The 14266-nt window shown below is 40.5% G+C and overlaps 1 protein-coding gene and 1 long non-coding RNA gene across 7 annotated transcripts in view; one reads left to right on the top strand and one right to left on the bottom strand.

Annotated features, from left to right (window-relative positions):
- Positions 1-14266, top strand: part of LOC309364301 — a 35329-nt gene that overhangs the window by 2294 nt on the left and 18769 nt on the right. For 3 of the 4 annotated variants that reach the window (XR_014165802.1, XR_014165803.1, XR_014165804.1), the window contains exon 2: positions 11556-11697. This is a non-coding gene — a long non-coding RNA (uncharacterized lncRNA). Of the gene's footprint in view, positions 1-10591; positions 10704-11555; positions 11698-14266 lie in introns of those variants that run through there. The other variant, XR_014165805.1, reaches the window with a different exon arrangement.
- The window catches only part of SFMBT1 (Scm like with four mbt domains 1), a 75109-nt gene continuing 62419 nt past the window's right edge, over positions 1577-14266 (bottom strand). For all 3 annotated transcript variants that reach the window (XM_081901192.1, XM_081901191.1, XM_081901193.1), the window contains exons 15-21: positions 13496-13635; positions 11040-11149; positions 10417-10592; positions 8655-8833; positions 8271-8516; positions 6657-6785; positions 1577-6451 (exon numbers count right to left, since the gene is read on the bottom strand). In XM_081901192.1, coding sequence (XP_081757318.1) covers positions 6311-6451; positions 6657-6785; positions 8271-8516; positions 8655-8833; positions 10417-10592; positions 11040-11149; positions 13496-13635 — 1121 coding nt within the window. In that variant the 3' untranslated portion in view covers positions 1577-6310. The remainder of the gene's footprint in view (positions 6452-6656; positions 6786-8270; positions 8517-8654; positions 8834-10416; positions 10593-11039; positions 11150-13495; positions 13636-14266) is intronic.

Raw genomic sequence — 14266 nt, forward strand, 5'->3', positions numbered from 1 at the left:
TATCAGGTTTCATTTTGCGCTTTGCGATAAGGTGATTGCTGGTAATTATTTTTACACATTTAAACATTAATGCAATAAACATTTTCTTATTTCTAAGATCATTACAAAGTATGGAGTTTGGCCGGAGAAAAAATTGCTTGTAGGTTAATTGTATCTATGCATGCCTGTTCAGAAATAAGATTCATCTATTGTGTTCAACAGATAAAAGTGTCTAAGAGAAAAATCTTAGTTTTGCAGGCCAGAATACAAATTGATTCATTATATGCCAGCAACACTACCTAATTTGGTTCTGGTGTTACTTTAATCAACTCTTCTCTAGGAACCACCAGGAAAAGTAAAATCAAGTAAGAAGGTTCTGAAATCTACTTCAATATCCCTATACAAACCGAAGTGGACATGGGAAATGTTTTTTTGCAAGAAGGGGGTCCAAATATAAAGATTTCCAACAATGATTCACTTTGTTTAAACTGAAAATATATATGTCTCTGTATTTGTATTGATAAACTAATAAAACAGTAAAAAAACTGCTATTGGTATATTGCCTCCACTGACAGAGCCTATATGCTGTTGAACACATGAGAGTTACTACTGGACTCAGTTCCTGTTCATTTCTTAACTGAGGCACTGGATTGGCCATGTGGACAACAGAATATTAGACAAGAAAAGCTTTTGGTCTACCCAGCAGCATTTTTACCAGCAGATTTTTCTAGGGAAAACTGTTTGCAAAAGTTCTTTCCTCAGAGGGTCACAGGCAAATAAGCCCAGCACTAAGAGCATATGATGTTGTTTCTTGAACCATAATTGTAAGACACTTGGAGATTCACCTTTGTGCCTATGAACCCTCAAGTGCTTGTTTATGTAATAGTAATGTAATCCAGTTTCCCCTCAATGACACATGTAACATGGAATTCTGAGCACTCAAGCAATACTCAGCTTATTGACACAAAAGCAGACCAGCAGCAATTTAAGTATTTTTTAAAATTTACTTACAATCACTTTAAACGGTCATGAAGTACCACAAAATTATGTACATTCATTTACAGAAAAAAAACAAGCAAAATAATCCATTTAAAATATTTTAACCCTTTAACTGATACATCTATCCAGTAAAGGAGGATCTTCAATAGGCATATTTTATGTGCATATTTCTCCATTTTTGAATTTCACCCTCAGTTCACACATATAATTTATATATATTAAATCAAAGAAAAATACAGCAAGCAGGAGGAACAACACAATATACATCTTTAATTTTTTTTTAAAAAAAGAAAGAACAAAGCAGGGAAAGTGCATGTTCAATGATTTATTACAACAAAACAGATCTACATATATGCTGGCAGTACCTGCCCTAGTAGGCTCTTTCAATAGATTTCTGATTGTCTATAAACACTAACAGAACTGGTTCAGAGGTCAATGGAAAAATCTGTGTGCAGTCCTGTATGAGAATGGACTGGGTGATTAGGTAACAACAGCAGAAGCTGACAAACATGAAGCTTCTGTGATATACAGATAGTACTTAAGATTTCTTAGGAGTTGCAGTTAAAGGAGTAAGTTCTTCACAGATTTTTTTTTAAAAAAATCACTTCAATTCATTACTTGAAGTTCCAAAGTTCTGGTAAATCCAGTTTCCACACTCCTGAAGTTTAAGACAACAAGTCAGTGGAGCATTTCATTTCATTCTAGAGTCTGGAGGAAGTAATGTGCTGCATTCCATGGTTCAATCTTGATTTTATTCTTTTAAGTAATTTAATCTGGTCAGCAGCAGTGCAATAATTAGGTCTAACTTCTAACAAGCAAGTAACTAATATAAATAACTGCTGTACTTCTAGTGTCTCCAATTTTGATCCTTTTCAAAAAGGAATTCACACTAGCAAGGTTCACTACAGATCTCATCAGCTACTAATCCAGCCTGCAGTGGGTAGCGCGGGGCAGAAGGAGACTTCCTTTCTTTCTGCGGAAAAAAATGGGCAGACACACCTATAATGGTAGCATCTGCTTGGAGCATCTTTTTTTCTATTATTCTATTACTTCCCCTTTCAGCACATCATACCCCAATTCTGCAGCATTCCTAGTACATTTTCAATGGGGCTCCTCTGGAGAGAAGAGGGGTGGGAAAAAGTTACTCCCACCTACCCGCTTTTGGGTTTGGATCTATGATTTATATAATGGATTATATAACGAGCTTTTAAAATTGCATGCTCAAACCCCATTCTAGCCTCATGGTTAAAAGGCTACCTTTGACAACAAAGTTCATATATGAATGATTTAGGGAAAGTTAATACCAGCGTGAGTTCTCAGCACACAGTCAAATTTACACTCATGAGGTTTTCAGGCAAGTCCCTTTGTGCTTAGCAAATCTTGGTATTTCAGATACTACTTTCACAGTAGACAAAATCTTAGACAAAACTGAAAATCGCAACAAAAGCCTTATTTAAAACATTGTTTTACTTTTGGCAACACTCTGGTATGAATTCATAAAGCTTCACAATGTGTGCAGAAAGAAAGCAACTGATGTAAAGATGTGCACTGCCTAGGTAATCTGGCATGCAAAATTCTCCAACAAGACAAACTTTTGAGCTGATTAGGCTTTGGCTAGTAATACGTAAAAAGTATCTGCAAATCAGACAAAAAGTGTGTGCTCATTTCACTAAAGGGTAGAGTCATCCAATGAGAATGGAGGAGGGGGGAGAGAAGGGTCTCTGGCAGCAGCACTGCCACATGCCAAGCCCTGCTGGTCTCACTAGAATCAGATACTCCAGGATCATACTGCGTCCAAGGGGTGTGTTGGGAGAACAGGAGAACCTTGGATCCTGATCCATCCTGTTTCCCCCTGATGCTGAAGCACCAATGGTAGAGGGGCAAAGATGCCAGTCCTACCTGTGGCAGCTGGTAGAGAGGTTCCAAATGCTGACTTCCTTCTTAGCCTGTAGATAGGGAGGACTGCAAAATCCTTTGCTCCTGGTATTGTACCTTAATTGACACACTGCTAGAGATTTAGTATTCAACTTATTCTACCTTACTGTAAAGCATTCGTGGCTAACCTCTGGGTCCAGGTGTCTCACTAGCTCCATCAAAGCAATTTTATGGCAGAAAAAAGGGAAACATTTATAAATTAGACACATTGATGGAATGGCTGTAGAGGTTTGTGAGTTTGCCCTTTGTGCTTGCATGCAGATTTGTGCAAGACAGCATGGGGTGGCCACACCCAGCATGGGCATGCTAGCTAGATCAAGGGTAGCTAAAAACCCACCTCTGGTTAGTCCTTTCAGAGGTGGGTTTGTGAAAGGACTAACAAGGTTTCCATTATCTTAACAGGATTGGCAGTTGCATGGCAGGTACATAAATTTTAAAGCACTGTCAATCCCTACCCCAACCCCTGTCTCTTTCAGAGTCTGGAATAAGCCCTTCATGGCACAGGCTTCCCACCTCCTTTCAAGTTTCTAGCATTATAGAAGTGGTAGCTATGCCAAGTAAAATTAGACCAGAACTATCTCAACTAGCTCATGTTTTATTAGATAGCTGTGCCAGTTAACATGATGCAACATAGAACCTTTGAGTGTAAACCAAAATTATGTACTGAATTTCTTTTGACAATAGCTTTATAAGCTGCTGTTTCCCACCCCCAAAAGCCAATCAAGTGGAAAACATATGTTGTGTAATAAAAGTACCTATAAATTTATTTTCATGTAGTCATTGTATAGCAACTAGTCCCCAGAGATCTAACAATTATGTTTATCTTTTCTCACTCTCTGCTTTGGACACATGTATTTTATCCTAGTAAGAATGTCATTAGCATAGTTAAAATGCACAATGTTATCTAACTTTTCAGACTCTCTCCCACTCTACTACAGTAGCACAAGAACCTTTTGAAGTTTTAACAGCATTAAGTCAGATAAGCTTCCAATTGAACTGATTTGGGCAGTAAATGGAAAGAAATGAAGGGTTTGTAGATGAGGTTAAATTTCCCTGAAGTTGGAAAAATATTCCAGGGCTACTTAGGGGATGAATGCTTTGCAGACGGCTTCAAATTCAGCCCACAAGATACGCTGGAATTGCCTCAAGAAATGAAGTGTACAACTACTCATCTGTTGCATAGAAATGACTTAAAGTAACAAACAATGGAAAGCATCTCTCTTTCTGACAGCCCCTAAATGGATCCCACTGGGATCAAACTCCTAAAGTAGGGCAGAAATATTAGCTTATAAATATATCACAGATAGCCAGCACCTACTCCATTGGCTTCAGAAACGTAAGTTGGCTTATTTACAGCAATGCATGGAGTATGAAAGTTTTACTTTAAAAACTCTGAAAATCTCAAGACATACAAGTTTTGTACATATGCCATTCTTATGATTTTTGATTCCCCCCCCAGAAGGTACCCAATAGTTACCTTTTTAATAAAGCAAAAGATGCACTGAAGCTGGATAATGAAAAAACCTGGATCCACCCCACCCGCCCAATGCCAGAGAGAGGCATTCAAACCAACACATACAAGTGCATTTCTCATAAATAAATGGACCAGTTGAATAGCACTCATTTCAATATATAAATGTAATTGCAAACTTGGTCCATATGCTCATTTACACAGCATTTAATGTACTAAACCTACTTTGGTTGAAACCTGAAGTATGAAAGCTCTGAGTAATCATTCACTGCATCCATACTCTTATCTAGGGTCTCATAAAGCTAGGAAGGTTATTCGTTTCTTTTAAGACACCATACAACCCTCTTCCTAAACAGCACTCATATATATCCTGGAACGTGACTCTGCAGGAAGACAATGTTTCAAACTGTGAAGATCAAAAAGATCCAGTGATGCGGATATACTTCAAATTTAACAGACACATATAATGGGTGCAGAAGCCCATTTGGTGCATGGCTGGATCCCAACAAAGCTGGATTCACTCTGCAGAAATCAAAACCTGTAATTGTTCAGCAATGTGCACCAACATTTAGTTGTTGCAGTTGTGGGAAGTTGCTGTATAGATAAGCATTAGCTAGCACATTATTAAGTTGACCATAGTTGAATTGCCTCTACATAAACCCACAAAGTTATGTAGAGAACTATGGACCCCATCTCTTAAGGTGTACACACAGTACAGGCTGCATGAACTGTCCAACAAAAAGAACATCACAAATCATTTCTGTTATATACTTAAGATAGAAGAGGGAAGACGACATTTCACCCATGCATTTACAAAACAACTACAATTTTCTGGAGAAACCCTTTAAACATTGGAGAATTGATAGGAGCTCAACAATTTCTGTCCGTTCTTCCTCTACAGATGCAAGGTCAATTTCCAAAAACAAATGAGAATACGTGAAGACTTAATCCCAATCTCATACCATGCAATATTCTAGTAAATATTTTCAAAAAGAGAAATGATACTAAAGTGTCAATATTTCTGTGCAGCTTTCAGTAAAAAATAAAAAAAAATAATAAATTAGGTTGCAGCTTATCTGTAAAGCAGAGCCATATGTTAACATTCAAACCTCCCGTTCTACAATTCCCAAAACTTGTCCTCTCTGTGCCTTGACCAGCAGCATGGCAGGCAGAAATTCTGTCAGGCACAAACTTCACCACCACTCCCTCTTCATGACAAACAGCTCTAACTTTTTAAATCTGTGACTTTCAGATAACTTTTGGAGGCCCAGGACCTCTGTCAGGTGAAAAATGTTGGCATTCCTATTTTGACTGCAGAAAAGCACATGTTGCATAGCCATATATGACCTTCCCCGAAAAATGTAATTCCCTCATAGCTTTTTTTCCCCAGGCTGTAGAGGTAGAAAGCAAGTTCCAAAATAAAAATCACAAACAAAAAACATCTGGCTGCACTTCAGTTTTCAAGCTTTTGGCCACACCACTTATCTTGGCAATCAGCGATATTAATGTTTAAAAAATTATGTTTAAGACAAAGAAAATGAAGTAGTTCTGCAAATGGCAAGGAGATTTCCATCAATCGGCATTCCCTTCCATGTGCTGCCAAGTCTGTCCATTTCAGACCAGAACTACAGGAAATTTTTCTCCCCTTAGAGGAGAGATTAACCACCTTTATTCATCAAAAAAGTCCTGATGTACAGAACAAGCGACTACTACATTCTTAAGCCAATAGACAGCTGTGAAAATAGCTGGGATTGCATTAATGTTTTGCTCCAAGTATTTTCCCCCCTCCCCTCAAAGTGCAAGACTGCAAATGCCAGTTTATAAGCAGTTTCCGTCTGACCTTCCTTGCCTCACCCTGTTGAAGGAAGAGTAGGATGCTGCAGTTGTGCTTTAAAAATTCACTTTCCAATTTATCACCCCCTCCCTTTAGTTAGCAAACTGTTGGTAGAAGGCAAATTTAACCCTTTCAATGTGATGGCAAAGTTTAATGGCTGGGCCAAGTTTCAAGTCCATACACTCCTGAACAGTGGGAAGAGTTAGCAGGAGAAGCGCCTGTCCATCTATTTCCTGTTGAGAGACAGAGAGAGAACAGGGTTCAGAACTGATGAAAAAAATGCCATTAAGATGCATTAAATGGTCTGATTGAAAGCTAACAAATCAAATGGGAATACATCCCTCGACAACTATTTGCAATGCTAGAAAGTTATTGAGACAAAGACTAGAGATTTCATGTGCTCAGTTAACAATTGCCAACAGTAAAACAATAGAATACCTGATCCAGAAATATTCTAGCTAATGGGGCACAGTCTGTAGATTTGAGGAACCGCACAACATCAGCTACACTCCACTCCAGAGGGTTGCTGTCCAGCTGCAGCTTTTCTCCAACGTCTATCTTTATTTCCTATCCCACAAGTCCCAAAACAAAGCAAAAATATTACATTTGCCCTGCTCAAGCATATTTACTCTTTTCGTATATTCCCACCAATTCCACCCGAGTTATCTCCTGAAAAGAGCCACAGATCATGACATTTTGGATTCTCGGTGTTAGGGATTTTGTGTGTGTGCTGATCAAATTTAATCCATAAGGTGTGAACCATGTACTCATGAACAGAATCCACAAACCATCCCCTCTCTCTGCCCCACCCCCAAGTTGTATATTCTTGAGACTGTAGCAAAAAAATGTTGACAGGGCAGCACTTGGAGGGGAAACCCCCAAAATCCCAGCAACTAGATGAGATCTATACATGGAGCTTCTAACAAGAACAGGTGGAATGTGTATACAGTCATACCTCAGAAGTCGAACGCCTTGTGACTTGAATGTTTTGGCTCCCGAATGCCGCAAACCTGGAAGTATATGTTCCGGTTTGCAAATGATCTTTGGAACCCGAACATCTGATGCGGCTTCTGATTTGCTGCAGGAGTGCCTTGGTTTCCAAATGTTTTGGAAGTCAAACGGAGTTCCAGAACAGATTCCGTTCAACTTCCAAGGTACGACTGTATATTTTTATATAATGGTGGTGGTGGTGATGATGATGATAATAATAATAATTTATTACCCCACCCATCTGGCTGGATTTCCTCACCCTAATCACTGCAGTGTTGCTGTTGTGGTGAGTTAGGTATGCAACATGTTGCAATAAGTGCAAATTATATGCAAGTTTATATGTTGAATTATACAATAGGTTAAATTGTGTATATGCATTTAACACAACTGATTGTTGCTATTTCAGTAGAGAGTTCATGCTCTGGATGCATGATATACCAGGAAGGAGGTTTTGAGTCTTCCCTAGTGTCCCGGGAGGGAAATTTCTACAGAGGGGGTAAACCTGCCATCCCGGCACTCTCCCAATCTATATTCTGGAACTGTTATTTAAATAACAAGTATCAGAAATGTATATAATTAGAATGCAGGGAAATGGATTATTTTGCTTCTAAAGAAAACCTCAAAACTACTCTTAATAATCCTTCCTTAACAGGGTCTGTTTCTTCTTTGCTAGGTCACAAGTCAGTACAAATATTTCCTCACCTGCTTATTGGAGCAATTATTTTGCCCCTTTTGATTTTAGTACTAGGTAGACCTGACAAATATGAGCATTTATTTCCATTTAATAACAAACCGGGGGGGGGGGGAGGCCTCAGCCTTCAAGGCTCATCATTAGATGGCTTAATGACCTTGGGTTGCATCCAGCTAAACCATTGTGCACATGGAAAGACTACTGTGAGCCCAACCTTCCCTTCCTCTCCTCCCCCTGTGCACACCCCATATCTGCTCTGGGGATTCCCAGAGATTTAGTTAGAGACGACCCCCGATGAACAAAATCTCTCTTTCTGAACGCTAGATGCTCGCTGCTAAGGTATTCTTTTTTAAAAAAATTCCAAGACCTACCTTTGGTGAAGGAGGCTTATTTTCATCATCTGAGAAAGAAAAGGCGCGTAGTTTCCTTTTCCGTTTGTCCCGGTCCTGAGCTCCAAAATGGGATCGCTCACTCTGTGTGGGGGAGGATGACCGTGATTTCTTTTCTGACACTTCAGACTCTTCAAGCAGTTCCTCCTGGTGCTCAGAGGTGCTGTCTTCCGTAAGGGACTCTTCATCTATGTCATCCTGATCATCATCCTCTTCACCCCCACTGCCCTGAAATGGTATGGAAAGGACACGGGGAGACTCAGAGGTAGACAGTGAAGACTGTGTGTAGCAAAATACCAAAACACCCATTTATCTAATATCTATGGAACACAGAGTGCATTAAATAAATTGTATGCGTTATCATACCTGGGGTGAGCCAGCAGGTGTGTTATCTACAGAGGTAGAAGAGCGTTTCTTCTTATGAACAAAGAAGTTTTTCCGTTTCTTTCTTTTCCTGCTTGCCTTCTTCATGCTTGTCTCTGTGTTGCTGTGGATACCTGGTGGACGGCCAATCCTTTTGTTTCTTCGCTTCCCATAATAATGGGCTATGAGAAATTAATAGAAAAAGGATTCTGACTGTGAAATGTCAGGATGATTCATCTTTTGCTAGCCCTACATGTATCAAGAGTGCCTCTAAAATCTCCTTTTATCACCATGTTTTATTTATATTTATGCACCACCAACAGGGGATAAATGATGTCCATCTATATGACCTATTGTTGCTGTTTGATACCTATGGGTATGTGCCTTATAAGAAAGATGACATATTCTGCGGTACATAAATTAAACTTGTACTGGCTATTGGAATCTAGTAACCCAACAAACAGCACAGTGATTCAAAGGGTTGGAGTGGCAACAATTTTGCACATCAAACTGCTCTACAACCATCAAGAGTCCAGTTTCTCAACATGTTAAGTGGTGACCAACCTGCAAATGAATCGCGCCTGACACACACACAAAAATATATCAGCATTGCTTCCCATGGGGCAATCAACAGCTTCCCAGAGGGTAGTTTAGATTTAATTTCAAATCCCATATGGCTCCTCCAAATGAAGATAGAAAGGTCAGGAAAGGTGATGTTAACTCTGTGTCCAGGGCAGCTGTCTACCAGCTCCACCTGGTACGCAGGCTAAGACCCTACCTCCCCGCGGACTGTCTCGCCAGAGTGGTGCATGCTCTAGTTATCTCATGCTTGGACTACTGCTCTACGTGGGGCTACCTTTGAAGGTGACCCGGAAACTGCAATTAATCCAGAATGCGGCAGCTAGACTGGTGACTGGGAGTGGCTGCCGGGACCACATAACACCGGTTCTGAGAGATCTGCACTGGCTCCCAGAACGTTTCCGAGCACGATTCAAAGTGTTGGTGCTGACCTTTAAAGCCCTAAACGGCCTTGGTCCTGTATACCTGAAGGAGCGTCTCCACCCCCATCGTTCAGCCCGGACACTGAGATCCAGTGCCGAGGGCCTTCTGGCGGTTCCGTCATTGCGAGAAGTGAGGCTACAGGGAACCAGACAGAGGGCCTTCTCGGTAGTGGCGCCCGCCCTGTGAAACGCCCTCCCATCAGATGTCAAAGAGATAAAGAATTACCTGACATTCAGAAAACATCTTAAGGCAGCCCTGTTCAGGGAAGTTTTTAATATGTAATGCTGTACTGTTTTTAACACTGATTGGGAGCCGCCCAGAGTGGCTGGGGAAACTCAGCCAGATGGGCGGGGTATAAATAATAAATTATTATTATTATTATTATTATTATTATTATTATTATTATTATTATTATTATTATGTATCACTCACATAATAGGTAGGTTTGTCCTGAGATCAATAGGAATCCCAGTACAATCACAGGTTGGGTTTACTAATACAGCACGAGTTTTCTGCACTGCTAAACTAACTGAAGAAGGACTCAATGGACACTTTTTGACCAAGGTCAAGATTAAATGTTGATGATATGGTCACAGTCCAGTGGTGCTTTGACCATATATAAACTAAGATGAGCATGATCAGCAGCTTTAAGGAAACTGCATTTACTTGAAGATGTGCTTTGCAGCCACTGACCTACACTGTAGAATAGCGCAGTAGTGAATCAGAAAATTCCCTTGTAGGGCCAACCACCGCAATTACTCACTGTATTTGGTTTTTGTCAGAACAGAGCAGTTCTCTGAACACTTGTCTAGCACCATTTGGGGGCCAAAGAGATTTGGACAACATTCAAGTTTGATACAGGTCTGCCTGCAGAACTCTGCGACTCGATCAGCTGTTCTTACAACTTCCACTGTGGCACGGTAGCTCTTTCCTTTATACCTGAAGCAAGGAGGAAAACAACAACAACAACGTGTGATTTGATCATCATTTTTACAAAGACAATATTCTGGATGCCATGGAATTTCTTATGTTTACAGAAAACATTTTAGGGTGAGGAAATGTTGTGCATCACCATTCTCAAACCAAGACACACTCCTACTGTACTGGTTATGGTGCCTGGACCAGCATCTCAAACACCAAAGGGTCCTAGAACATGGCTGCATGCATTCCACCAGGGAGAAAAGACGAACTTCCTCCTTTACAGAGCAGTGGTCACATTCATTGGAGTCATGACAGCCAGGTAAGGGTGTTTGGGAACGCAGGGCAGCATTTGCAGGCAAGCTCAGGGGGTTAGCATTACAAAGGCCAAGAAATCCTTCCTTGGCAATGTCTAATTTGGCCTAAGAGCAAAGGACCAACACACACTACAGAACAGAGTCCATTTACTTTGCTTTCAGGGTCTCTCCGTATCCATGCCATGCAGCTTCCTCATCCAGCTGTATTTCTCTAAGGACACGGCTAGGTTTATAGGCAGCATTGATCAGCAAAGAAAGAACCTGAAAATGGAAATGAGGAGAGAGTGTTATGAAAGCAGTAGGCAAGTAAATTTCTTCTAACATGTTAATATGACTCAGTAGATTAGTTCTATTCATCTGAGTTAGCAACTTGAGAGACTGAGCATTAAACTAAAATGTATCAGCATAATATGTTTAGAAAGGACAGTACCTGTGAACCAAAAACAGACAACAAGTAAGGATTTATCTGACTGCCTAGGATTCCCAATTCAATGTTCAGTATAGCCTAACTGTCTTTCCACATTTCCCTCAATGTCGTTCAGGGTAAAGTACTGTTATCTAGCAAATGTTGCTACCTTATTTTATAAAGGTATGCCAAAAATTTGGAGAATACTCCTCCCCCCCCCCCCGGATTTCATTTCTGAGATTATTCATTTTCTCCCTCCAGCTCCCAGTCAAGAGAGTGGATTCTTAAGGAAGGATAGATGGAGAATGACAGAAGAGACACCACTAACATACCAATCAAAGGGAGCTTGGAATAAGGTTTCACAGCATTCCATTCAGGAGGGAATATTTACTACTGGAAGGAGGTAAAGAGGAGTGCTAGGAAGGTTTATCACAATGGCTAAACAAAGTGGAACAATGAGCTAAAAAGCAGGCACTGGAGGAAACAAAAATGCCAGTATCAGGTTTAACATGTTTACGGGGTGGTCTCATTTGAAACAAATACCCAAGGATACATTAAAAATGAGCCAGATTTTGATCAAATACAAGAGGTTTGATAACGTGCTTTGAGCCAACTTGCTTTCAAAGTAAATATTTATCCTTGCATTCAAATATCTGGAAAAATTATTGAGTGATAATTTCTCCATTCAATTTATTCCGGGAAGTAAGACAGCCATGTAAGAAACATGCATCAATTTAATGAGCAAATAACCCAGAATAGTGAACCACCCTTATTTAAAAAAACTCATACAAAAAGTATTTTGCATTGCTAGACCATGGATACTGCACAGTATCTGACAAAGCTGCCGCTATGAAGAATAACCCATGGCGTTTAACATGCAGCAGAGACCCCCAGAGGCAACTCCTATAATCTAGAATGTTCTCAAAGGACTATAGATTTGTCACAACAGATCAAATGACTGACTCATCAACTCTAATATTCTGTCGTGGACAGTTTCTACTGCTGCTTAGTGACAGGTGTATATTCTCTTCTCCATAATGCCACTTAGGCATTTCTGTAATACAACAAAAAATACAGAGCTCTACAGATATCTAATTTGCCCTAAAGCCTTTTCATTTGTCACTGGATGTCCATTCTTGCCTTTCCACTTCAAAAATGCACTCAAGGCAGGGAACATAATACATTAAAAACAAATAGCTTACAAAAAGTAAAACACAATGAATTAGACCGGGGTAGTCAACCTTTTTATACCTGCCACCCACTAATGCATCTTTCTTGATGGTCAAATTTCCTTACCGTCCACCAGTGCTCGATGGAAGGAGGATTCAGCTTGTGCCGTAGAACCCCCTACTGCCCACCTAGGATCCTGAAACGCCCACTAGTGGGCGGTAGGGACCAGGTTGACAACCCCTGAATTAGACTGTGAAGAACCATGAGTAAAAAACAAACTCTACACCCTATAAGAATGGCTTATATTTCTGTTGTTCTATATGGTACTGCCTTACAATCGGTAGAAGTTAGTATGTATATGTCCTTTTGCAGAGGTTTATACCATTATGAGTTTCACCTGTCTTGCTAATGTGAATGGGCTCCTTATAAAAGAAATATAGTATTCTTTGATAGCTGAAAAATCAGAGTAACGCCCTCCAGCTAGCTGGAAGGGGCAGAAACTTGTTTGCTGCCAGTTTTTTATGGTGAGTATGGACTTCTCCTTGCAGAACTGGACTCTTGATTCACCAGAATATACCGCCATGCCCCATGGGTTCCAGATTACCCTAGACAAAACTGTGCTTTCCAAACTTACCAGGAAGCCTCTGGCATACCATGCAACAATACAAGCTGATCACACCACCATCCCTATGACACAGAAGAAACCATCTTGCTACTCTATAGCTGAATTTGTTTCATGAAATGCCGATTGAGAAATCTGGTTCAGACAAGTCTTCCCCACAGCACGGGTCATTATTTCATGTTTTAGTGATTGAGAATTATGCTGTGCGACTTAATGCTGCCAAACCCACCAATATCCTGATTATGATTTCAACTTTCCAACCTAATACATTATTTTATAGGTCTACACTTTTCCATACTTACGTTGAATGCTGCATTAATGTATTCCTAGCCTACAATGATACAAAGGGTGTGCTTTGACAGAGAAATTGTGCCACAAGTATATAGCCATGTTTTCCAGATGCCCTTACCTCTTTAAGAACAAGGACACAGTTTCCTGGTCCCACAGACTGTGGCAGTTCTGCAATTCTACCTTTGTTAAGATATGGCCCTGAGAAGCAGCGATGATTAAAGTAGATCTTTGGACAGCAGTATTTACCATTGGTTACAACTAGAAAAAATAAGAATAATAATCAGAACACTCTGTGCAAACATGTGCTCTAAATACAGTGGAACCTTGGTTCCCAGACGGCTTAGTTGCCGAACAAATCGGCTCTGGAACTCCGCAAACCCTGAAGTGTTCTGGTTTACAAACCTTTTTCAGAAGCTGAATGTTCGATGTGGCTTCTGCTGGAGTGCAGGAAGCTCCTGCAGCCAATCAGAAGCTGCGCCTTGGTTTTCAAACGGTTTCGGGAGTCGAACGGACTCCCGGAACGGATTAAGTTCGAGAACCAAGGTACCACTGAGCTAGCATTTAGAAATATTTAAACTATAGAAATTAAACCAATAAATACAGGGCCCCATCCAACACTGCAGCTCCTCTGGTGCAACACACTTCCATGCATGCAACTGCTCTCCCTCTCCTGTCCCCTCTGATCTCTGTGTGCCTGTAAAATCAACTCGGGGGAGGGGACTTGAGAGACCCTCTGGTGTAGATGTTTTCTGGAAGAGCCTGGGCAGAGGAGAGGGAAAGAGAAGTCCCAATGCACCAGTGGAACTACATACACAAAACTCTGGATACAATCCAGAGTATCACATATATGCACATTTATTTTTGATAGCCTCCTGCAACTCACCCAAAG

This window comes from Podarcis melisellensis (assembly GCF_964234715.1).
Source record: "Podarcis melisellensis genome assembly, chromosome: 2".
NCBI lineage: Eukaryota > Metazoa > Chordata > Lepidosauria > Squamata > Lacertidae > Podarcis > Podarcis melisellensis.